We start from the raw sequence: 24,357 nt of genomic DNA on the forward strand, positions 1-24,357 counted from the left end.
AGATGGGTACCAGAAAGTATTTAGAGGGGTAAGAACCGTCTCCACTGCAACAAGTCTTCTGGGACCCTGGAAGCCCAGCTTGATGGTCTTCCTGGGGGTTGTCTGATTTTCACTGATCAGAGGTGTAAGGACTTCTAGAATTGGGGAAAAGCACATTTATAATTATGGAAAGCCTGGATCATGTGGTCCTCTGATCCCAGCGACTATGCTGATTCCACTGGGATTGCACTGGGCAACCAGGTTCTAAGTTAACTGGGAACAAGCAGGAGCATCATGGGAGGCACCTGATGAACAGCCTGGCGTGGGCACCTGTTCTGAGGGGCACGGGAAGGACCCTGGCCTGGGTGTCAGGGGCCCTCTTTCGTTTTAACCTTCAAAACCACCAGGGGGCGCCACTGTGCTGGCTGACAGGGCCCACGGACCACCCCCACCTGCTGCCCTGTGGGCAGTCTCCTATCATCCCCACCCCCAGGATGAGGAAACCGGCAGAAGGGAACTCCATCCCCGAGGCCCCCAGGTGTAAGCACGGAGCCAGGATTCAGGGCTCACAGGGGGACCGAGGCTCCCGGGTTGTTGGTCATGATGCAGAGATGGGCCTCAGCTCCACATCTGTCCCTATCACAACCCACTCTGAAATGGAACCAGTGCTAGGAAACCAAGCTTTGGGTCAGGAACTATTGCCTATTTATACCCTCAAATTCACGTGGAAATCCTACCCCCCAGTGTGACGGTTAGTCGGTGGGACTTTTGGGAAGTTAGTGATTAGGTCATGAGGGTGGGGGCCCCACGTATGGGATTAATGCCCTTATAAAAGAGGCCCCAGAAAGCTCCCTCGCTCCTCCCACCTCACGAGGACACAGTGAGAATACAGCCGATTATGAACCAGTTAGAGCGTCTCACCTCAGGCAGCAAATCTGCCACCCCTGTGATTTCAGGACATCCCAGCCTCTACAACAGCGAGAAAGAGACCTCCGTTGTTTAAATCACCCAGTTTATGATATTTCGTTATAGCAGCCCAAACAAAGACAGGGACTTGGAGGCCTAAATACTATCCCATTTCTTCTGTTTCTCAAAGCATACGTCCTGATATTTTGGTTTTCTTTGACAATGTGCAAGGAAAACAACTGATACACCATGCAGGCCTGTGGTTCCAGGGCCCCCAAAGAGAAAGGGAGGCAAAAGTAGAGAAGGCATACTTTATTGCGGTACAAATCAAGTCCAGGAGGGGACAGGACGCAGCAGCTCTCCCACGGAGAAAACCAGAGATGAGGTGTCCTGCCCTCTAACCCTCTACTTGGTTGGAGGAAAGGGTGTTTCCCAGAACACAGGCTGAACTTCTGGTTAGCACAGACAGTGGACGGACACACCCCAAAAGACACGGAAGTGGGAGGCGCAGTCAAGTCCAGTTTTGCTACAAGGATCACTCTTGGCTTCAGAATGAAACAAGTACCTCCCAACACATGCACGCATACACGCGCACACACACACGGCACGCACGCGCACACGTGTACACACCCGTGAAAGCTCTGCAGGCAGCTCCTCCACGAAAGTCAGACCCGCCGTCTGGTTAGCTGGGCTGGGTACACCGTGGCAACACAAACCACCCTGGAAACTGACTCAAAACTTCAGAAACAAAATTAAGGAAAGAACGAAAATTTTGTATTTTCTTCCCATAAATGAAGAAGTTACAAAACCCCTGCCTTCTGACTCTAGCTGGTGGAAGACGGCATTCTCCCGGGAAGCATCTTTCTCGGCCGCCCGCTGCCTGGCGCTCTGCTGCCCACACCTGTCCCCGAGTCCCCTCACTGGAGCGTCCCAGCCAACCTCAGGCGGGGCTGGAAACACTGCAGCGCCCAGCGGGCGGGGAGGTGCTGGTACCACATCTGGCCCTGTCCACGGGGCCAGACGGAAAGGCAACGGCAACCAAAGGCAGTGGCTGTCCTGCCCCGGAGCCTCGAGGGAGGTTGCTGGTGAAGGGGGAGAAGGCTGGGTCTGAGAAGCAGGCTCCTAGGGGGACCTGGGGACGCCTGTCACAGGGCCTGGGGCGGAGCGTGGGAAGCAGCCAGTCTGGGCCTGTTAACCGCTGGGCTCCCATGGGCGCTCCTAGGGAAGCTCGTTTCTGAGAACACCGCGTCGTGCTCCCCAGACCCCTTTCGGTAACGCCCTCTGGAAGCACAGCACCCCATGAACCAAACTCTCCGGAATAAAGCCCTTGGCTGAACTGAGACTAATCACCGCCCAGACGGCAGCGAGGCGGGTGTGAGCAGGGGCCTAGCACTCAGCCCCGGGGGCAGCAGGACTGGCCCTGCTCCTGGCCCACGGGGGAGGGGGCCCGCGAGCGCCCAGGGTGTGAGGCTGGGGCCACGGCTCACAGGGTTGGGGGAGGAGGAGCGGAGGCGGGGGGCGGGGGCACGGCGCCGAAGCAGCTCCGGGAACTGAGGCTGCAGTCCGCCACGAGCACCCACGGAAGGGCCAGCGGGCGCCTAGACGAGGCGGGTGACGGGGCAGCTGTCAGGCTCGTCCAGGTACAAGGTGCTGAAGACGTCGTTGAAGAAGGCCGGGTAGTGCCTGCAGGCCCGCTCACAGTCTGGGTTGAAGTTCACCTCTAGGAGCTGCGGCTGCATCACTCGCTTCCCTGATGGCGCAAAAGCACGGGCGTCTCACTCTTGGGAGGTGGGCTGGGGGGCCCGCGAGGGCTTCTCTGGGGGCCTGGCCTGAAGCCTGCCTGTCCAGGGGAAAGACCGGAGCCACCTCCAGCCCCAGGAGTGACAACGAGCCACCACATCCCGGGGACCCTGGAAGGAAGGGGCCCGGCCAGGGCCGCTGCTCCCCCTGCCTTTCACGCAGGGCTCCTTCCCTTGTGAGCTCCCTGACACCACTGCCGCCCACTTGCCTTTCCTGCTCGTGCTCTGCCCTGCACGCCGGGCTCCTAAAGGGGCGCCTCCTCTGACCCGGATCTCAGGCTAACTGGAGGCAAGTGCTGACCATGGCGACCGAGCAGCGACGCCCTCCCTCTGTCCCTGTGTGGGCTGGCGGGGGAGGGCTGAACGACCACCTTTGGGTAAGTGGGGAGGGCACTTTGGATTACGGGGCAGGGGAGCCCCCGCACCATCTGGACGGCTGTCCCACTTCAGCATGAGGTCGACGGCATACATGGCCCGGGATGAGGGGTAGTCGCAGAGGCCCAGCGGGGGCGGCCTGGCACACGCCACCTGGAACAGCTCCGTGACGGCCTGGAAGATTTCAGCCTGGGGGCCGGGGGAGGCAGGGTCAGGGGCCTGCATGGCTGACACTGGGCCCAGCCCTTCAGGGCAGCCTCTCCATATGGGGTTCACAGCCCCTTCCTGAGCCCTGGTCCCCAAACGGCCAAGTCACCTCCTCCGACACCCTTTGTGACTCCAGACCCGGCCACAGCCACCCGTGCCCTGCTCCCTCACTCCTGGCATCCACCTCCCGCAGAGCTGCCTGAGTACCCCGCCTTGGAGCCCACGGCTCCTTCTGCACCGAGCCAGGCAGCGCAGCTCCCGAAACGCTCCCTCCAGCAAGTGGCGGCCAGCTTGTGTCTCTAAGCACGTCCCCGTGTGCCCTCAGGTGTGCAATTCCTGGCACACACAGAGCCCTTTGCCGTCTGGCTGTCCCAAGGGTGTCCTGAATGCCCCGCCAGGCCCCCTCCAAGGACCCCTCACAACACCCAACCCGGGCCAGAGGGGAGGAGGGGTCTCAGCCCACACTGTCTCCCTCACCAGCCCTGGTGGGAGGAGCAGGACCATCCAGAGGAGGCAAAGGCCCCCACCTGCCTGATGCCGGCCCACGAGGCAAGCCCCGGCCCCTCTAGCTCTGCCAGGACTCACCTGGACGCTCTTCCAGGGAAATTCTGGGTACTGCTTCTCAAACTCCGGGATGAACTCATCGTAGTGCATCTGCAACAGACACAGGGCCCGTCGAGCTCTGCCCGGGGCCTCCTCTGAGCAGGGGCGGGGGAGGCCTGGCCTGCCCTGCTTTCACGTGGAGCCCTGATACTCGCCGGGGCCCCAGGTTGGCGCCAGCAGCCTCTCCAGCTCCACCCCCGCAGGGCACAAATGGGAGGCAGGACACGAGCTCTGGACACATTCACTTCTCGGAGTCTCAGTGTCTCCATCTGTAAAACGGGACAACGCTCCCCGCCCAGCAAACCCACTTTGCACGGTTGCTGCGAGGCTCCAGTGAGGCACTGAACGTTGGGAGGCCCGGGCCAGCATGTCACCACGTCCCTCTCAGGATGGTCGCTGGACGCAGAGCTCGGACCCAAGTCTGCAGGGCCCAGGCCCGAGCTCACTGCCCGGCCCCGGCTCAAAGTGCCTGAGGACAGCAAGGGCTTCTCAGGCCAAGACGTCACCCAAAACACACCTGAGCAAGCTGGCCATCAGCTCAGGTTTCTCCCAGAGAGGACCAGGACGGGCTCCCTATGGAAGCCCAACATTCTCTCCCTGCTGGACATGCATCCCCACACGCGGGGGCTTCAGAGGAAACGTGACCCTTGGGACGACACCTGCTATGTAGAGGAAAGGCACTCAGGTCCTCAGAGACAACCTCAGCAACATCCCGGGACCCCGGCGAGGGCTCGGGCTCGGGCTCCTAGGGACCAGCTGTCAACACAGCCCAGGACAGGAGGAGGAAAGAGCAGCAGTGTCCCCGCCGGCCGTGCACGTGGCCTGGCCACTTGGGCGGTGCAGTGCCCCCTAGAGGACTTCTCAGACATGGCACAGCGAGAGCCCAGGGCGGCACAGACGGCGCAGCACCCCCTAGAGGACTTCTCAGACATGGCACAGCGAGAGCTCAAGGCGGCACAGACGGCGCAGCGCCCCCTAGAGGACTTCTCAGACATGGCACAGCGAGAGCTCAGGGTGACACAGATGGCGCAGCGCCCCCTAGAGGACCTCTCAGACATGGCACAGCGAGAGCTCACGGCGGCACAGACGGCGCAGCGCCCCCTAGAGGGCTTCTCAGACATGGCACAGCGAGAGCTCAGGGTGACACATTTACTAACAAATCACCACGTGCCTTGGAAACACAATCCCCACGTTCAGGAGTGGCTGCTTCGAGGGAGGCGGGGACCAGAAGGCCACCTGCAGGCCTTGCATGGAGCAGGGCAGGAGAGTGCCTGTGCCCTACTTCCTGTCTGCCCAAAACAGCCATAACCAACCTGCTGGTCCAAGAGGACTGCGTGGACCACACGTCGGGGGGCCTATTTCTCCTTCCTTTCTGCCTTCACCCAGAGCCGGCCTCTGCCTCTGCCCAGGCTGTGCCTCCCCACCTGTCCCAGGTGCACCACTGGCCAGCTGGGGGATCACGCCCTCACCTCGAAAGGAGCTGTGCTGACACCCTTTGCTTGCGGTGCCCAGAGAGCACGGGGAAGACAGAGGGCCCAGGGTCCAGGCAGGGTCACAGGCCAGCACAGCTGCCCGCCCTGGGGGCCATGGGACACGAACCTCTGCGCCTCCCCACCCTTACCCGTCCTCACGCTCAGCGGGTGCCAAACAGAAGGTGGCCTGCACTTCCCGGCTGAGACCCTGCTCTGCTCAGACTTGCCAGGGGACCGGGAAGCCTCAGGGGCCCCCTCAACCCAAGCAAGTGCCCCTCAGAGCTGCAGGGGCAGCTGTGGGAGGGGACGCAGGTACCAGAAGGCAGCTCCCCTGACCATTACGCAAGCTTCCCGGAAGACAAGCTGATAGGTTTCCGGTCCCGTCTGTGCCAGCCTCCACGGGAACCCCTCCCGAGGCCGCACCAGGCCCCTACCTGCTTCAGCACCAATTCTGGGTCGTAGTTCATGACAGTGAAATGCTTCTCGTAGTCGTCCAGGTCGTTGAGTGCGAAGGGCCTGCAGGACGAGCGGACAGACGCTCGAGTGGGTCCCCGGCACGCAGATGCTCAGAGCCCCCTGGCCGGGCGCCGGTTCCCCCGAGAGTGGGGCGGCCCTACACTGCCCCTGCCCCCCCCACCCCCGGCCAGGGGCTAACCACAAAGACCCCCACTAGGCCGGTAAACATCATTGTGGTTTGAGGGGACAGGTGTCTGTTCCACAAGGTGGTGGTGACACAGGCAGGGTGAGAATTACTGCCGTTTAACAGAAACGGGCTCAGTGGGGTCCCTGGTGGGTGCTTGGTGGTAAAAGAGCCCCCGTGCAGGCGTTCTCATCCCGAGTAAAAGAGGGGCCCTGTCACCCAGCCCCCAGCCCCAGCCCAGTCTCCCCAGTTACCGGTTGGAGAACCGCAGCCAGAACACGTCATAGACGAACAACGTCAGGGGCTTCACCGACCGCAGGAGCACGATGTAGCGGATGTCGAACTTGACCCTCCCCACATCTTCTCGAAGGAACAAGACGGGACTTTCAATGTATTTGGACACAACCTGAGGACACAGATGCAGGCTCACGGGTGGCTTGTCGCACCTGGGCCAGGACAGAGCACACCGACCTCCCCAGCTGTGGCTCCCACTCGTGGGACGTCCAAGTGCTGTCACCACATCTGGAGGAACAGACTCACTCCTGAGCCCACCTCCCGTCCTGGTGCCATGAAGGGACCTGCTCCCTGCACTCCGCGTCTTCCTGTCTTTTCAAAGCTGTGTCTTAGCTGCAACGAGTTCTTTATCTGCATCTTTAATTGCAGGAAAAGATGCCACCAGTTTTTAGCTTTGAAAACTGAATACAGATTCTCAACCATAAATCCACTGACTCCCCATTCCACCACTGGAAACCTTCACAAGTGTCATCGCAGTGGCATTTTCTCTCGGGCCTCTGTCCAGGTGCAGAACCTTGTGCCCTTCAATTCCCCCACTGATGGGCCCCGTGCCACTACAGCGCTTTCGTCCAGGGCCCCGCGGGGCGCCCTGGCCTGGCCACCTCCCTCCTGCTGGGTGGTCCCGTGAGGCGCGGTGCGCTTGGGGATGCAGGTCAGACACACGCAGGGGGGCTCCTTCCTCTCACCCGACTGTCACACAGCCCCCCCGCCCCCCGCTGGCAAGGGCAGGGGAAGGAGTGGGGGGTGGGGTGGCTTCGGAGACTCCTGTGAGCTGAAGAACGCTGACGCCGCGACCTATCCACAAAGGTCCTCGCAGAGCCCCCCGCGGCCCCCTGCCCCCCCTCCCGGCACCCCAGGGCCCCACCTTGGGGGAGCTCTCGCGGTGCCGGATGATGCTGTGCAGGCTCTTGGTGATGTGGGTGTCCAGGCTGCGGGCCAGGTTCCAGGGCTTGCAGATCCAGTGGTTGTCCTCGCCCCTGGGAGCAGAGGGGACGACCAGGCTGTGTCCTGGGCCCACCCTCCCGGGCACTGTGTCCCCAGTACTGTGGCAGCAGAGGAGGGGCTGAGCGAGGGGTCCCAGAGGAGACCTTAGGGGCTAGGCCGCGGGAGTGAGGAGCCTGACGGGGCCAAGGGAGCTGCCCTCCAGGAGGAGGGCCGCCGAACAGCAGCACACCGAGAGCCTGCAGCTCCCGGAACCGTGGCCGCCTCACGGCAGGCGCGCAGCCACGGGGCGGGCCAGGCGGGGTGGCGGGGACCGCAGGAGCCCGATGGGCGGAGGGTCTCGACCGCCGCGGCTCCGGGGGGCGGGCGGGGGTCCTCACCGCCTCTCTCGCTGCTGGAAGTAGCTGACGAACTGGGGCAGCTCGGTGCGCAGGTTGAAGGTGCGGGGCAGCCAGGCCGGGCCCTCGGGGCCGCCGGCCCGGCGCGCGACGGAGGCCAGGCAGTCCTTCACCGTCAGCAGGTTCTCGCAGGGGAACTGGTTCAGCAGCACGCTGGGCCTCTCCCGGCTCAGCCTTCTGCGGGGCCCAGGCAGGCGCCACCGGTCAGCGGGGGCGGGGGCGGGGCCTGGGGGGCGGGGCCCCGGGCACCGGGCGGGGAGGCGCCTCACCTGTAGTCCTTGAAGTGCGAGAAGTGGAAGAGGATGTGGGCGTCCGCCTCGCTCTGGGTGAAGGTGAAGCGCGGGTGGCTGAGGTGGCTGAGCACCTGCCGGACGTCCGTGTAGACCCTGCGGGGGGCGGGGCGGGCGGAGGTCGGGCGGGCGGAGGTCGGCCGGCCGGGCTCCGCCCCACGGCCTCCACTTGTCCGCCCAGCGACGGGGCCACTCGGACCCCGGCGACCCCGGGTCCCCCACCTGTGAGATGGCACCACAGGGCCACCTCACGCTCCTCGCGAGGACGAACCAGGAGAACCCGAGCGTTTCATCAGGCCCGGGCTCCCTCCTCCCACGTGGAGACGGGACGGGTCCACGCGCTGGGACCTCTGCCCTCAGAGAAGGGAGCCGGCGCCCCGAGGGCCTGCAGGTGAGCATGTGGCCGAGACACGTGCCCGGCCCCGGGCGGAGGAGAGGACAGGGTCCGGGAGCCTGTCTGCCGGGGGTGGTGGGTGCGGCCACACTGTGGAGTGGGAAGGCGGGAGGGAGGCCGGGCCCTGGACAGCGATCCGGGGAGGAAGAGAGGCAAGGAGCTGGCTGCTCGGGAGGGGCCGGCACGGGGCGTTTAGTCCGTGGCTGGGGCCGGAGCACAGCTGTGGGGAGGGGGCGAGGCTAAGGGGGCCTCCGTGCAGCCTCCGACCTGACGGGGTGGAGGGATGCTGGGTGGCGAACTCAGGTAAGGGGAGGAGGGCTGGGCCGAGGGCCAGTGGGGGGAGACCCCCAGAACCTGGGGGAAGGGGCCAGTGGAGCATGGTGTCCGTCCTGGCTGGAGCAGGTGTGGGCAGCCGGAGGGAGGGCCTCCCCCTGGAAACAGAGGCCAACCTGCCCCTGGCTGACCCGGGACCTGCCCCCGAGCCGGCTGGACGCCCGGTGGGCGTCACCCAGGACCTCCACTTCCTCACCCGTAAAAGGGAGCATCTGCTTCCACCCCGGGTCCAGCCTGGGCTTGCTGGCCTGCCCGGCCTTATGTTAAGCTGCCAGCCCACACCTGCAGACACCTGGGAGCGGCCCCCACCCCCAGCAATCTGGGTGGCTCTCCTGGGTGCCCAGCACCGTCACCGTCGGCACTGGTTTCCCGCTTCCAGAGGCCGCGCGCACCCCAGCTCACCCTCACTTCTCGGGCGCTCTCTCTGTGACCCTGAGACCCCGCCCGTGGCGTTTCTGTCACTGCTGTGCTGCCAGGGGGCAGAGGACGTACTGAGGCCGCCCTGTACCGAGCACTGTTCCAGGAGTCGTGGGGACTGTGAGGAATGTGTGAGGAAAGGGACCGAGGCAAAGGCCCATCACAGGCTGGGGGCGGGGCAGGCTACGCACTTGAAGACGTGGTCGCAGGGATACACCGCCGGCTTGACGGCCAGTGGCAGCGTCTCCTTATTTTCCTCCAAAATGGCCTAGAAGGAAAACACTGGAGGTAGAAACAGACCTTCAAAAAAAGGAGCACACGCCTCCCCATCCTGTACATCAGGGTTTTGGGACCCCAGGGGGCACACCTGGACCTCAGGTAGAGCCCTTCGCAGGCACCGCAGCGCCCAGAGCCCTCTGACCACCCCATCCCAGCATTCTGGGGCTCAAGGCCCCTCAGGTGCCGGACAGCCTGTTTTGTGTCAAAAGAACAACGAAAACATTGCTCTAAATCTTCTCATTGTTCTAAATGCTTCCTCCAAGTCACAGGCAGCCCAGAAGGTGCCCAGCCTGTCCTGGGAGGGGGCTACCTGGTCCTTGGGGAGCCCCCCAAAGCTGCTCTGAGCTTAAGCGGTGTGATGGTTTAAACCATGTCCATAGGGACTTCCCTGGTGGTCCAGCGGTGAAGACTCCGCGCTCCCAGTGCAGGGGCCCTGGGTTTGATCCCTGGTCAGGGAACTACATCCCACGTGCTGCAACCAAGAGCCCGCATGCTGCAACTGAAAAGATCCCACACGTGGCAACGAAGACCCCATGTGCTGCAATTAACACCGGGCGCAGCCAAATAAATAAATAAATAAGATAAAATAAAACATGTCCATAAACTCTTCTACATTCCGTTTGAAAGGCAGAGTTCATTCATCTCCCCTTGAGCGTGGGCTGGGCTGAATGAGTTGTTTATAACAAATAGAAAGACGTGGAACAACAGTTTGCTATTTCACGAAAGGCCCTATAGTCTTCTCCCCGCCTTCTCTCAGATCACTTCCTCCGAGAGAAGTCAGTCACCATGTCCCGAGGACACTCGAGCAGCCCCGCGGAGAAGCCCACAGCTGGGGAGGAACTGAGGCCTCCTGCCCACAGCCGGCGCCACCTTGCCAGGCGTGTGAGTGTGCCACGTGGGAGCCGGTCCTCAGCCCGATCAAGCCTCAGACGACAGCCTGACCGCGCTCACAAGAGACCCTGGGCCAGAAGCACCCAGCCGGGCTGCTCCCCATCTCTCCACAGAAAGCGAGAGATGATGAACGTCTACTGTCTTGAGCTGCTACGTTTTGGAATAAATTGTTACCTGGCGCTAGCTAACTAATACATGCAACCCCAGGGCCCAGGGCCCAGGCCTGATCCAGATGGGTCAAATGCGGAAAAACCACCAGAATGTTTTAGAAAACCAGTGTCTGGTCCCTCTTCTCCTCTTCCCGGCCGGTGGAGGGCCTCCTCCTCAACACCCCACAAATGCTAATTTCAATTCCCGTTCCTTTAACAACCTCAAGATCAGGAAGTCTTTGCTCCTAAGCCACTCTTAAACCTCCCCCCTTCGCATTCACTGACTTGTGCAAGTGTTTAAGCACCTGCTAGGTGCAGGCACTCTACGAGGCTCTGAAACACACCTCTGAATTGAGAAGAGTGATCCCTGAGTTTCTGACAGGATCAGTTCAGTTACCACTGGCTTAGGTTAAATTCATAGGGAAGAGCGCCAACAGGGCCACTGGGTCAGCCCGGCCCTCCCGGTCAGCAGCATCACAGAACAGCTAACGCCACACACACCTCCCGCTCCAACGCGTTAACTAGTTTACTCCTCTGCACAATCCTCTGGGGCATTCAGTGCGCATGTGATGTGCTGGTGGGAGCAGGGACACTTCAACATGTAGGGCAGGGTCGGAGCCTCTGCCCACAAGTTACCAGGACCCCTTGGTTTTGGACTCCTGCTCTTCCACCAGCCGTGGGGCCTTTGGCAAGTTACTTAACCTCTCTGTGCCTCAGTTTCCTCATCCTCAGTAAAATGAAGATAAAAATAGGTCCAGGTGTCCTAATGGGAGGATTACAGCAGAGCATGCCCGTAAAGTGCTAAGCAGAGGCCTGTGCATCTCTTGCTTTCCACCTGGGACCAGCTGACGGGAAGCAGTGGCAGCAGATGAGAGGGCAGGGGAGGAGGAGAGAGGGCCAGGGTGTTAATTTCTGCTCAGCCCTGCCTGGTTCTGCTCCCATAGGCTCTACTTGCTGCCCTACCCCAGGCTGCACCAACCCTGGCTCGCTAACCTGGCCCGCCTCACGGACCGGGCCCTGCGCTAACGCACCACCAGCCAGGCACTTGTGAGTGGTCCCTGGTGGGACCCAGACCACGGACTGAAGCCCTGCTGTCACCCCCAGCAAGGACACCCATGACGACCACTTGTTGGGGGCCTACTGTGAGCCAGAAGACATCCCCTGCTGTGTCTGAACACAGTGTCCTCACATCCCTGGTGAGGGAGGTGTCGGGAAATGGAGAAACGGTACGGAGCTGGGATTCATAGCCGAGCCACAGCGCGCCCACTGCCCCCACCCCCCAGCCCCTGAAAACAGGGAACAGCAGCACTGACCTCCAGTCCACCAGCTCTACCCAACCCTCCGGAAGGACGGTTCCCAGCATCGGGAGCCCGGGGTCTGGGCTCCAGGCTGGCGCCAAGCTGTGTGGCCCCGGGCACCTCACGTCTGCTCCCTGAGCTCTGAGCCCCTTGTCTCTCAGACACCCCCAAACTCTCCCCCCCGCTCCCACGGCAGCCAGCTGGTGCTCAGCAGCATTTGGAGACTGGGTGAAGAAAGTCCCAGGAGCCGCCAGGCCAACAGGCCCGGGGGTTGGGGCTGGAGGCACACCTGGTAGTGCTCCTCGGGTGGCTCGGGCGTGGAGGAGCTGAGGTCCAGCAGGTCGGCGGGGGCCCAGGGCAGCAGCACGCACCTCCGGATCAGAGGGTCGGCCTCTCCGTAGGCAAAGTCCCGCGTCACCTCCTCTGCACCAGGACACGCGGGCGGTCAGGGGGCGGCCAAAACGCCCCGGCCCTTCCTTGGGGTGGACGGGGTTTGACTTACCGCCCGTGTCCAGGTCCCTCAGGGGCCACAGCAGCGTGTAGGCCACCCGCTGGGGCATGTAGAAGAAGGGCGCGGTGGCGAAGCTGGGCACGTCCGCGTGCTGGATGCGCGAGCCGAACTCGTCCATGATGTACCACACGGGCACCTTCTCCTCGGCCGTCTGCGGGCAGAGCACACGCCACCCTGGCCCGCTGCTCCGCCTCCCCGCCCCTCCCGTCCGCGCGCCTTTCCACGCACCCACGACCCAAACACCCACCACCGGCCCGTCTATGCCCAACTCTCAGAGCCTGGAGCACCTACCACACATGCCTTCAGTCCCTTGAACCCGTGGCCTCTGGGCCGGCGGCCCTGCCCTGGCAGACAAGGACAACAGGCCAGCGGGCTGCCGTGTGATCACGTGTGTGGCAAAGGTGTACGGAGAGAAGGCACTTAGCCTAGTAGCTACATGGATGTGTTTGGTTCTGTGTGCAGGCGGAGGAGGGGGGAGACTTCTGAGTTCAGGGAAGGCTTCCCGGAGGAGGCAACAGCTAAGCTCAGATCAGGAGAAGCAACTTTTGCCTTTTCCCGGACTGAAGGTGGTGAGGGGCTGGAACGTAAGGGTGGGTCTGGGGAGGCCGGGGAGGGGGGTGGTGATGTGTAAGCCCAAGGACATGCTGAAGGGACTCAGCTCTTCTCCTGAAAGCAGCAGGGTATCACTAAGGGCTTTTAGGAGGGTGACGGAACCAGAAGAGGCCAGGAGAGAGGCAGCCAGGTCACCGGGGTCCAGGAGAGGGTTGTGTACCGTGAGCCCACAGGCCGCATGGACACCTGGGTCCCCGGCACCGGCTGGCCCGAGGCAAAGAGTGACAGGCCCGTGACAGAGCCACGGGGAACCAGGGTAGTTTCCACTGGCCACAGAAGATGAGTCTGCTCCCTTGTGGGGTAAAAGCACGCCTCCCGCTAGCCCTGACGGCACCGGGCAGCGAAGGCCTGTCTGCCTCCCCTGGGGCCCGGCTGCCTGCTTACCCCGTGGGCCAGCTGGTAGGTCTGGTTGAACTTCCACATCTCCTCCAGCACCAGGTCCACGGCCTCGGTGCTGGGCAGCTCGCCGTGGAACTCGACGCCCATCAGGTTGGCCATGCGGTGCAGCAGGCCGGGCACCTGCTGCAGCTGCTGGCGGGCGTGCGCCACGCGGCACGTCCAGGCGTGGTCGATAAGGAAGATGCTGCGGGCACAGGCTACAGGTGAGCGCGAGGCTACCACGCAGGCAGGGCAAGAAAGGAGGGCGGAAAGAGGGCCAGCAGGCAGGATCCGCCTGAGGAAGAGGCCGGGCTGAGGCCTGGACCCCGCACCGGGCCATGGCGGGGATCCCGGCTCTGCTGACCACCCGCTGTGCGGGCTTGGGACAGCTCCTCTCCCTTTTCCAGTTTCTAAAACAGGGCAACACGGTCCCTACCCCCTATCACCGGGCTGACGCGAGCATCAAATGAGACAAAACAGCATGCTGACCGTACACTGAATCCTCATGTATTCAGTGATTACTACAGTGATCACCGCGACAGTTAACTGTCCTCAACTGGATTCTGAACTGCTGAGGGCAGGCCCATGCCCCCCAACCTTGCTACCTGCAGGCAGACACGCAAAGGAGCCCCACTCAGAGCTCACTCATGCTTGCCCGGGACTTCTGGGCACTTCTTGGGAAGCGCCAGGGATTTCTGCGGGAGAGGCTTCAAGTCCCCACGTGTACGGACACCTGCAGTCCACACAGTCCGGTCTCTCTGCAGGAGCCCGGTGGGCCAGCTGCATGGCTCTCACACCAGCGTGGGGGAGGGGAGGGTGTCCCCACTGCAGGCCCAAGGACATGACTGCCCCCAGCCCACAGGTCAGGCTGCCCGGACACCATCCAAGCCCTGCTGGACTCGGAGGCTCCGAACGCACGGGGTTCTGCCTGCTGGGGAAGCAGCCCTGGCCCGGCCCCCTGCTAACATGGAAGGAACAGCCACCACTCCGGTTCTTAGGTTAGGGGGCAAGCTCAGCAGTAGATACTTTACTGCACTTGTATTATTTTTTGTTCGCATATCCTGAAACAAATGATTTATTCCTGTCCTCGCGCGTAGAGTTTATGACCGTGTGAGACATGGCACAGAGCCAGGCCTTCAAAGTGGAGCATCTGGGGGTGACCTGGGCAGACACAATGGCTGCTGGACATGCTGGGTGCGGGGAGGATGGAGGCTGGGGCCTGGCCGTTGGGGCGGGGTGGGGCGGACTCACAAAGGTCTGGAGGAAGAAAGGCCCAGGAGCACGGAGGGCGGCGGAGCCGGGCTCCCGGCCCACACACCACCCCATCCCTCCCCAAACCTGCCTGGTGGTGTGCGTGGAGGGGGCAGAGGCCGGGAGCTGCTCGGGGCGGCCGCTGGGCCTGAGCCCCACGGCCGGCACAGGCGGCCGCGGAGCAGGCACCAGCGCGGGTCTGCTGTACCGAACTTAGTGAGAAAGGGGAGCCTGCAAGTTTCTGAGTCAGAGGGCACGGGGGTGGAGGAGCTTGGCTGCTGTCATGACCCGTGGGGGCCCTCCCACCCCACCAGGGGCTGGAGAAGGAGCCAGACTTCCTGGAGGAGCTACGGTCACAGGTGCCCGGAAACCCCCCGAGGCCAGCAAGTTTCTCCCTCAGGGTTCCGGCGAAGTCGGGCAGAGGGGCCTGTGGGCCTCTCCGGGCGGAGGACAGCCCCTCTTGGCCCCTGGCAGGCAGGAAGCCTGGGGTCCAGTCTCGGCTCTGGCCTTTCTACCCCGTGGCCTCGCGCGGGGCCCAGGCCCGCTCCCCGCCTCGGCGCCCTCGCGCGAGGAATCCAGCAGGCCACGCTCCTCACACGCCGGGGTGTGAAGCCCAGGGCTCCACCCAGAGACTGAGATTCAGCAGGACCGGGGGAGGCCTGGGGTCCCTGGAAAAGCGCGGGCTCACGAGTTAAGGCTGCCCTGGGGTCGACACCCACGATCTTAACCAGCTGTGTGACCCTAGGCAAGTCCTTCCCCATTGTTCCCTCATCGGCACCAAGGGAACTTGTCACACCTCCATGGAGGGACCACTGGGACGGTTAAGAGGCATCTGGGGGGGACGCTGCTCTCAGGACAGCATGAAACACAACTAACGCAGGAGCGTCGCCAGTGCCGGGGCTGACAGGACCTTGTCTCAGGGCTAAGGGACCAGCGCCTGGCACCCAGGAGCGTGAGCGCGCGCGACGACAGCTTCTCCCTAGAGGCAACGGCCTTGGTGACACCTTTCTAACAGGGGGCCCGGCCCTGACAGCCACGGTGCGGATGCGAGGCGCTGGCCTGTGGCTCCCACCTGTTGGGGTCAGCCGCCTGAAGCCCATTCTCGTTGGTCACGATGACCTTGTAGCAGAGCTGGCCGCCGGGGTTGGGCTTCTTCCGCACTTCCCGGGCCGCGTCGCCCTCGCTCTCATCCTCCTCCACTTCCTCCACCTGCATTATCCCGAACATCTCCCCAGCGTCGAAAACCTGGGGGGCCACAGGAGGGGCTGTTGGCAGGAGACCCCACTCCTGACCCGTTCCTTCCGCCACAGCCCGGCCTCGAGGACAAACCGGACCCCTAGGAGAAGCAGGACCTCTTTACTGCCCAGCTACCCATTTTACCGGGGGGGAGACGGGTCCCTAACCCGCGAGAATGAGGCCCTCACCTCTCCCACTATCGCTGGCGCTATCGTCCAAGGCCCCTCGGCCCGTGGGACCCAAGCTTGGAGGTGCGACTGCATGCCTGTGTCCCATGATATCTAGTCTGGCCTCTTGCATTACAGGGAAAACGCGGCTCAAAAGGCAGAGCGGGTGGCTCCGGTCACGCTGGAAATGACTGGAAGGGTGAGGACCTTGGTGGCGAGGGATTGCACCCCAACTTTCTCCTCACCAGCACCACCAACCCAACACCAGGGCAGCGGAGGTGACCCAGAGGAAACAGGGGCCCAAGAGCCTCCTGACGCCACCACGCCAGCCCAGGTCTGCACAAACCCTGGCCTGGGTCTAGTCTCCTGAGGTCCTGGGCCAGGATGGGACAGAAGGTAAGGGCCTTGGTCCTTGAGTTTCCCTGGCAAAGGGCAACTGCCAACCACGTGCAGCTGGTGAAGGTGACAAGCCAGTCGGTCCCCATATAGCCACACTCATGTACCTGGTGTCTGCCACAAGTCGGCAAGGGGCCTTAGGGCAGAGTCTGCAGCCAGGCCATGTGACCTTGAAGAAGACACTGAACTACTCTGTGCCTCAGTTTCCCCATCCATACAATGGGAATACGAGAACCTACCTGAGGGGCTTGTTGGGAGGATTAAATGATTAACACATGTGAAGAGCTTAGAAGAAGCTAAGCTTGGCAAACTCTCTGTAAGCACTTGCTACCATCACTTTTGAGACTAGTCTCTCACCTGGGAAGGGGGCATCACCCACCTCCCAGGAGAGCTGAGAGCGATACATCAATCAAACAGTGCACAGGGAGTCCGTGGCACATAGCAGGGACTCAGCAAAGGCCAGCTGCCCCTAAAACCTTTCTCGTGACTCTATTAAAAACAGAAGATAAACTCATCCCAGTAGCTGGAAATCAGTCACCTATTCAGGCACAAGCAGCCCGGATGTGCTGGGCAGGACGGGCCCTTGGGGGTGTGAGGATGGATCGCTCATGACCTTGCCCCGGGTGGCAGAGGGGCCATCTGAGAGGACCAGGTAAGCGGTGCGGGGGCCTGGAGGGCCGGGTAAGACTTTACGGGGAAGCCGTCACCTGAGGTGAGCGGTGAAGCAAGGGGCAGATTTAAACGTGTGGCCATGCCGTGGTGGTGCAAGGACTCCAGGCAGAGAAGCTGGGGCGGGAAGGGCTGTGGAGCCGACCAGGTCCATCCGCAGGGGAGCTCGGGCACTTTTGGGGACGGCGCCTTTAACCCCCCCAGAGCCCAGGGTGAAGCCACTACCTTCCCTCCGGTTTGGAGAGGAGAAGAGAGCAGCTCAGAGGCTGGGACTCACACCTTGGGCTTCCACCCAGAACCCCGTATCTCCAGCCCTCTACCCCCAAACCTGACAGCAGGGAGGGGACGGTACAGGGCCTGGCTTCTCCCAGCTGTGAAATGGGGGTGACCACCATCCCCTCACAGAGGGACTGGAGGAGGCCCTAACGAGGTAAGGAAGGGGAATGGTTTTGCAGCTGGGAAGTTCCTGCAGACAGAAAAGAGCTGCAATTTACTGTAAAAACACTCCCCATCCTTTCCAAGGCACCGGGGTCCCCGGCTTGCGGGGGGCTGGAGGGGCCCCATTCCTTGGTCAGCAGGTGCCTGTGGACCTCCCCCACACCTGGGCCCACAGCAGCAGGTTTGTCAGAACAATGGCTGCAGGTTTGGGTCTGGCAATGGTGACTCACAGCTCTGCTCGTAACCCATAACGGCAAGGGAGGGTCATGGAAAAGTACTGGCTGTCCCTCAGCAGAGCAACAGTGGCCAGGCGGCCTGCATATCTTGCGGCCACGATGGAGGGGACATTACACTCTGGTGACTATGAGCTGGGAATGCCTCTCCATCCAATCCCCCACCAAGACTTTGGAAATCGGAGCCATGTTTCCTGCTCCTCACTTTCCAGGGGAGACTTGGACTCAGATGGGCAAGTGACTTGCCCAGGTGAGTTCACTGCCCGCAGAGGCTGGCAGGGCCGGAGTCAGGGGGTTTCCACCTCGTGCTCCTTTCACCCAGTACACGAGGACCTTTTTATCCGAACAAACCGCTGGGGGCCCCTCCTGCCCAGCACAAGCCTGGGACTAGGGTAAGTGCTCAGGAAATGCTGGCGAATTGAGGGCAAGTCATCAGGGGGAAGGGAATTCAGTGTTACAAAAGGTAGGTACCAATAACACCGCACCTTTTTTTATAGCCACTACTTGTGTTTTGGGCAGGAAGGTACCTGGTCCAACCCTGATTTTAGAGGCAGAGAGACGGGCTAAAAGGGTGCAGTTTGTCCAGAAGCCTTTTCCTGGCTCCAGGGTCCCACCTCACCACCTGCACTGCTCAGTCTGTCTCGGCCCAGGAGGCAGCCCCTGCAGGAGCCTGGTTCCAGCTCAGAAGGCCCCAACAGGGGGCCCGTGAACGTGCTCTGGCTTCAGAACGTGGGCAAACCACCAAAACCCAGGGCCCACCCCTCAGCCAGGACCCTGCAGAGGCCCTTTGGAGACACAGGCTAGAGCACAGGCCAGCAGAAAGGAGCCGACCCCACAAAAAGGAGCCCCTTGAAGCATCTGAGCTCTTTTCATTTTTGTTTAGATTCTGTCTCCACCTCCCACAGCCTGTCTTCGTTGATCTGCAAAATGAAGGTGACCCGGGGCTCAAATCAAATGAAGAAACACGAAAGAACTCTAGGACCTGAACAGTTAAAGCCACACAAACTCACAGGACGTCTGTTTTCCCTGAGGCAGGTAATGGCTGAAAGCAAGCTTCTAGTTCTGAAGTCTGACAGACCTTGGGAGTGTCACTTCCTCTTCCTGAGCCTCAGTTTTCTGCACTGTATAAAGTGGGGCTGATTAATCTTACCACCCCCCCAGGACTGCTCTGGGCTCGGGTGTGTGGAGGACGCAGCACAGGGCCTGGCACACAACGGGAGCCAAAGTTCATTTTAGCTCCAGTTCTCGCTGCGGCCCTGGCCCAGCCCCAGATGCTGGCAGGACCAGGGCCACAGGTACAGCTCTGGCCGCCACTCCTAGGCCACAAACTGCCATGGAGGTAAAGTCTAAGTCGGTCGTCAAGGCATTTGTGGCTCTTCATCCTCAAACCACCGGCCGTTTTCCCTGCATCGTCCATCAACGCCGCCCCCCAACTCTCCGCTGCGCGTCTCACCGAAGCCCGCCCCGCCCCGGAACGCGCTCGCTCTCCTTCTCCCAGCCACCAACTCCCACAGGCGCCCGCCCGACCTCCTCCGCACGCGTCCTCCAGGAGGCCCCCGGCCACCCCACCCCAGCGGCTCTCGGCCAAGAGCCAGCCCGCAGACCACACCCTTCCTGGTAGAAGGGTCCAGAGCGACCCACCCCCGGCGCGCCCCGGGCCCGCGCTGACCCGGACTGGAGGATGCGGGCCTCGAGGACCCGCATCCCAGCTTCCCTGGCACCTATCTAAAGGAGCCCGGAGCGCTCCGGGCGCGCCCTGCACCCTGGCTCTCCCCGCCCGGCGCCTCGCCCTTCTCGCGTCACCCCAGCCCGCACCTCGTGCTCCAGCTTGTGCAGGAGGCGGTCCCAGTACCGCTCGGGGACCCCCGACGCGCGCAGCGCCGGGCCGTGCAGCGCCGCGAACGTGGCCCCGGCCCGCGCGTCCTCCTCTGGGTCCGGGCCCAGCTCCGGGTCCGGCTCCAAGCTCGGCGCCGACTGCGGCGTCAGGACCCGGCTGCCGCGCTCCAGCCTCGCGTCGGCCTGCATGTCGCCTCCACCAGCAACAGCGCCAAGTCCAGCGCCGCCGCAGCCCGCGGGCCCGGCCCTCTCGACTCCGCCCGCCCCGCCCTCCTCTGGGCTCCCCGCCCACCGCCGCCCGCAAGCCCGCCCACACGCCTGGCCTCCAGGCTCACTGAAGGCAGCCGGGGCGCAAAGCTGGGGCGCTGGACCCGGGGAACCCAAAGGCCGGGCCTTCCGAAAGGTACGCGCGCGCCACTGCGCGTGCGTGAGCGCGCTGGGGTGGTGCGTTTGTGGCCTGCGGCGGCCGGCGTGTGCGCACGCGTGCCTGGTGGGGGCGGTGTTTTCTCTTTCAGCCCGCGGCTACCCGGGGGGATGCCGGGAGTGAGGCCTTCCAGCAGCCACGCGGTCGGAGCCGAAAGGGTCTCCAGGTAGTGCCCAGAAGGGGAAACCGAGGCCCAGAGACACTGGTCCCGCACCGACCACCGGGGTCCCGCACCGACCACACCGACATCTTCCCAAGTTCAGAGTGCAGTTACAGAATTTCAAAAATCATTCTTTGATCGTCCTAGTTGTTCAAGGTCTGTGGCTTCCATAGGGATGCGTTTCGTTATTTTCACATTTGCAACTTCTCAGTAATTGTAATTTGCTGGAAAGCTCAAAGACTAAAGTTTTTTTTGTGTGCTTCAGTTGCTGAATATTTTGATTAAAACTTATTTATTTTCGGCTGCATTGGGTCTTCGTTGCTGCACATGGGCTTTCTCTAGTTGTGGAGAGCTGGGGCTACTCTTCCTTGTGGTGCACAGGCTCTAGGCACGTGGGCTTCAGTAGTTGTGGCATGCAGGCTCAGTAGTTATGGCTTGCAGGCTCTAGAGCGCAGGCTCAGTAGTTGTGGCGCACGGGCTTAGTTGCTCCATGGCATGTGGGAGCTTCCCGGACCAGGGCTCAAACCCATGTCCCCTGAATTGGCAGGCGGATTCTTAACCACTGTGCCACCAGGGAAGTCCTTGATTAAAACTTTTAAGCTGAATTTGAACAAAATGCACCAATGTAGAGGACTCGTTCAATGTGACTAGGACACTTAAGTTGTTATGCAAAAGCTTAAACTTCCAAACTAAGAAAAACTTAAACATAAAACTTTTATCTGCCTGTTTGGTCCTCCTCCCTGCCACCCCCCCACCAGCCCCCGCTTTTTAATTTATTTTTTAATTTTTTTACTTTTTTTTTGCCCACGCCGCATGGCATGTGGGGTCTTAGTTCCCTGACCAGGGATTGATCCCCCACCTGCTGCATTGGAAGCACGGGGTCTTAACCACTGGACCAGACTGGGAAGTCCCTCTCCCTGCCCTTTAGTGTATATTGTGCATCCACGTTAACCCGACCTCCTTGGGAGATAACCTTCTTTCTTAATCTCATCAAGGATCATTAGTCCTTAGGAGATAACCTTCCTTCTTAATCTTAGAAGAGGCCTCCGTGACCCATGACCTACAACTTGTTTTGTACACGTAGATCTGGATTGTGTAAACTGTCGATAATATGTCATTTAACATATAGCCCTCTGTCTCAAAAACTTACATCCCTGTGCTTTGACCTCTAACAGGCAGGACAGTCCTTAGAGCTCTCTGAAAGACTTCCCAGGTTATAATCCTCAATTTGGCTCAAATAAAATTTTCCATTTCTTTCTTAGATCGACTGATTAATTTTTTTCATTGACATGGTGAAGAAACATGTTACAGGGAAAAACATGTTACTACCATGCTGAAGTGCTTTTTTTCTATCTAACATCAGCTTTGTCACAAAAATTTTGCAGTTCAGTTACTCTGTGAAAAAATATTTGTAAATTTTTGACAACTATGATTTCTAATTCAATTTTATAGCTTGTTTGGATGTAATTATTAACCACATCCAATTCCAGGTGTATTTCTGCTTCATGGGGTTCTTTTTTTTTTTTAATGGCCGTGCAGCTCGGCACTTGGGATCTTAGTTCCCCGACCAGGGATTGAACCCAGGCCCTCAGCAGTGAAAGCACAGAGTCCTAACCACTGGACCGCCAGGGAATTCCTGAAGGGTTCTTAATTTAGTAAGAATGTTAGTCCCCCTGTGCTGTGCCTCTTGAACTTTATGTGAGTATTATCACCACAAGAAAAATATGCCTTGGGTGTTCAACTTATATTAGCTGAGTAGCATTCACAATGATGTTAGTTTTGCACTTTGGAGAGAATGAACTTCCAAAAGCTTAATTTTGATTCCATGAATCGGAAGCAAGAAATGGCAGCATCTAATGACTCTGATAACAATAGGGCATCCACAGTGGAATGATTCCTCAGCCAGTGGAGCCAACACATTAACAGTGGAATGAGCACAAGAAAACTTGGAATTAGAAAAACGAGTGAAGCTAATGTAAAAAAGTCATTTGATCTAAATGAAGAGTCATGATTTACAGAATGAAATGTCAACCCACTTCTGCAGTTTCACATGTTAATTCATTTTGGGGCACAGCCTGAAAATAATTACTAACTTTCGAAGTCAATGTGATACTTCTGAATGAGAATTGTGTCATCTGGTTTGGTTTTCAGTTAATATCTCTTTGGCCCCCCCGGGGTGAAAGGTAAATGTCCACAGACATTCTGTCAAAGTTTCAATTTCATAATCGACTCTGAAAAATGGAAATGTAAAACTTAATTTGAAATTAAATGTGGACTTTAAAAAAAGTTTATTGCTCCTGAAAAGGTTTATTGCACAGTGAGACAAAAAATACTAGCAAACAAAATATAAATAAAAAGCTGTGGATTTATACCGTACAAGAGGGGACAAAACCCTCCGAACAGCAAAAGTGTCCAGACTTCTCTATTCAATCTGCAGCAGAACCACTCAGCCTCCAACTCCTACATGTGACTCATGCACACAAACTGTAATTTCCCGGAGGCTTCATGCATCTTGTAGGCCACAGAATAGGCACAACTCAGGTGGTAGGCAGGCAGGGGCAGCAGGACCTCACTGTGAATGTTTACTACATAATATTATATTATAACTAGGTAAGAATGACTGTGTACTTCACAGGCCTGATCACTAATAGCAACTATGTTATATTGTTTTATTTATTTATTTATTTATTTATTTTAACATCTTTATTGGAGTATAACTGTTTTACAATAGTGTGTTAGTTTCTCCTTTACAACAAAGTGAATCAGTTATACATATACATATGTTCCCATATCTCTTCCCTCTTGCGTCTCCCTCCCTCCCACCCTCCCTATCCCACCCCTCTATGTTATATTGTTTATCTTGCCTTATAGTTTATGCCTCTACAGATATATATCATACTTATAATAATTATTTTGTTATGAGCAAATATATGTTGCACTAGCTGAAAACCTATCTGTTGTCTTAGCATCTGCATTTCCTCCCCCTCCGTATCAGTCTGTAGTTTACCCACTCCATGGGACAGTAAATCCAACTCAAACTGGCTTAAGGAAAAAGGGTATTTATTGGCTTCCACAGAGTTATGGACTGGATGTTTGTGTTCTTCCCAAATTCATATGTTGATGCCCTAACCCCCAATGTGACTGAATTTGTAAATAGGGCCTGTGAGGAGGTGATAAAAGTTAAATGAGGCCATAAGGGTGGGGTCCTAAACCAATAAGTCTGGTGTCCTTAAAAGGAGAGCAGTAGATACCAGAGCATTCTCTCTCTTCACCTAGTGAGGACAGAGTGAGAAGGTGGCTATCTGCAAACCAGGAAGAGAACTCTAACCTGCACCTTGATCCTGGACTTCCTAGTCTCCAGAAAATAAATTTCTGTTGTTTAAGCTGCCTCGTCTGTGGTATTTTGTTATGGCAGCCAGAACTATCACATAACACATACCAAAGGAGTTCAGTGGACTTCAGGTTCAGCTTGATCAAGGGGCATAAACATCACCAGGATCTACTTTTTCTGTCCTTGTCTCAGCTCTGCTCTTCTATGCGTTGGCTTCCCTCTCTGATAGGCTACCCTCTTGTGTGATAAAGTAGGTGCGATAGCTCCAGCCTACATCCTGCCAGGGATCCAGTCCTACTGGGGAAGGGAGCCTGAGTCTCATAGATTTTCTCTCACACTGGTCAGGTCATGTGAATGTCTCTGACCCATCCCTTTGACAGGGCAGGCCTGTTTTTCATTCCCCTCCCCAAATGCAAACCCAATCGAATCAGATCCCTACTTGAAATCTTTTGTGATTACCCAGTGCCTAGGAATAAAAACTCAGCCCTTCATGTGACCTCAAAAGTCCTGCATGGTCCAGCTCTGCTGACCTCTTCAGCCTCCTTTCAGCACACTCTTCCCCTCAGTTTTGAGCCCCACCTTGCTGGCCTTCTTCAGCTTTAGGACTGCAATGCCTCACCATTGCCTCCAGGGTTTTCACGCGCTGTTCCTTCGGCCTGGGAGCCCTTGCCCTCTTCCCACCTTGTTAATTCCAACTCATTCTGCAGGTCTCAGATGAAATGTTACCTCCACAGGGGGCCTCTGAATATGCAGTTTTAAAATTTATTTATTTATTTGGCTGTGCTGGGTCTTGTGGCATGCGGGATCTTTGTTGCCACTTGCGGGATTTTAGTTGCGGCATGAGGGATCTTTAGTTGTGGCATATAGGATCTAGTTTCCTGACCAGGGATTGAACCCAGGCCCCCTGCATTGGGAGTGCGGAGTCTTAACCGCTGGACCACCAGGGAAGTTCCTAAAAACAGAAAAAAATTTTTTTTATTGGAGTATAGTTGATTTACAATGTCGTGTTAGTTTCAGGTGTACAGCAAAGTGAATCAGTTATACATATA

The 24,357-nt window shown here is 59.1% G+C and overlaps 1 protein-coding gene and 1 long non-coding RNA gene across 6 annotated transcripts in view; one reads left to right on the forward strand and one right to left on the reverse strand.

Annotated features, from left to right (window-relative positions):
- On the reverse strand, positions 1-19,651 carry TTLL12 (tubulin tyrosine ligase like 12). 3 transcript variants are annotated; one of them, XR_003680162.2, is made up of 16 exons: positions 19,373-19,651; positions 15,491-15,663; positions 13,174-13,372; positions 12,169-12,328; positions 11,956-12,089; positions 9,241-9,317; positions 7,885-8,001; positions 7,598-7,792; positions 7,141-7,252; positions 6,236-6,387; positions 5,776-5,857; positions 3,852-3,920; positions 3,056-3,248; positions 1,516-2,635; positions 901-948; positions 1-134 (listed from the first exon to the last, which is right to left on the reverse strand). XR_003680162.2 is itself a non-coding variant. In XM_028490696.2 (14 exons), exons 1-14 carry the CDS (start codon positions 19,580-19,582, stop codon positions 2,484-2,486), a joined length of 2,025 nt encoding a protein of 674 aa, XP_028346497.1. In that variant the 5' UTR covers positions 19,583-19,651; the 3' UTR covers positions 984-2,483. The 3 variants fall into 3 exon arrangements, 2 of the variants coding, with proteins under 2 accessions (XP_028346497.1, XP_023983208.1); XM_028490696.2 differs by lacking the exons at positions 1-134; positions 901-948 and having other exon boundaries at positions 984-2,635; XM_024127440.3 differs by lacking the exons at positions 1-134; positions 901-948 and having other exon boundaries at positions 986-2,635; positions 3,110-3,248.
- A 65-nt stretch (positions 19,652-19,716) lies between these two features.
- The window catches only part of LOC114486445 (uncharacterized), a 12,801-nt gene continuing 8,160 nt past the window's right edge, over positions 19,717-24,357 (forward strand). Inside the window, exons 1-2 of one of the 3 annotated variants that reach the window (XR_008617595.1) lie at positions 19,717-19,796; positions 19,909-20,133. This is a non-coding gene — a long non-coding RNA (uncharacterized lncRNA). Of the gene's footprint in view, positions 20,134-24,357 lie in introns of all 3 variants that reach the window. The other 2 variants (XR_003680165.2, XR_008617596.1) reach the window with 2 other exon arrangements.

The sequence above is a fragment of the Physeter macrocephalus genome, chromosome 6 (assembly GCF_002837175.3).
Source record: "Physeter macrocephalus isolate SW-GA chromosome 6, ASM283717v5, whole genome shotgun sequence".
NCBI lineage: Eukaryota > Metazoa > Chordata > Mammalia > Artiodactyla > Physeteridae > Physeter > Physeter macrocephalus.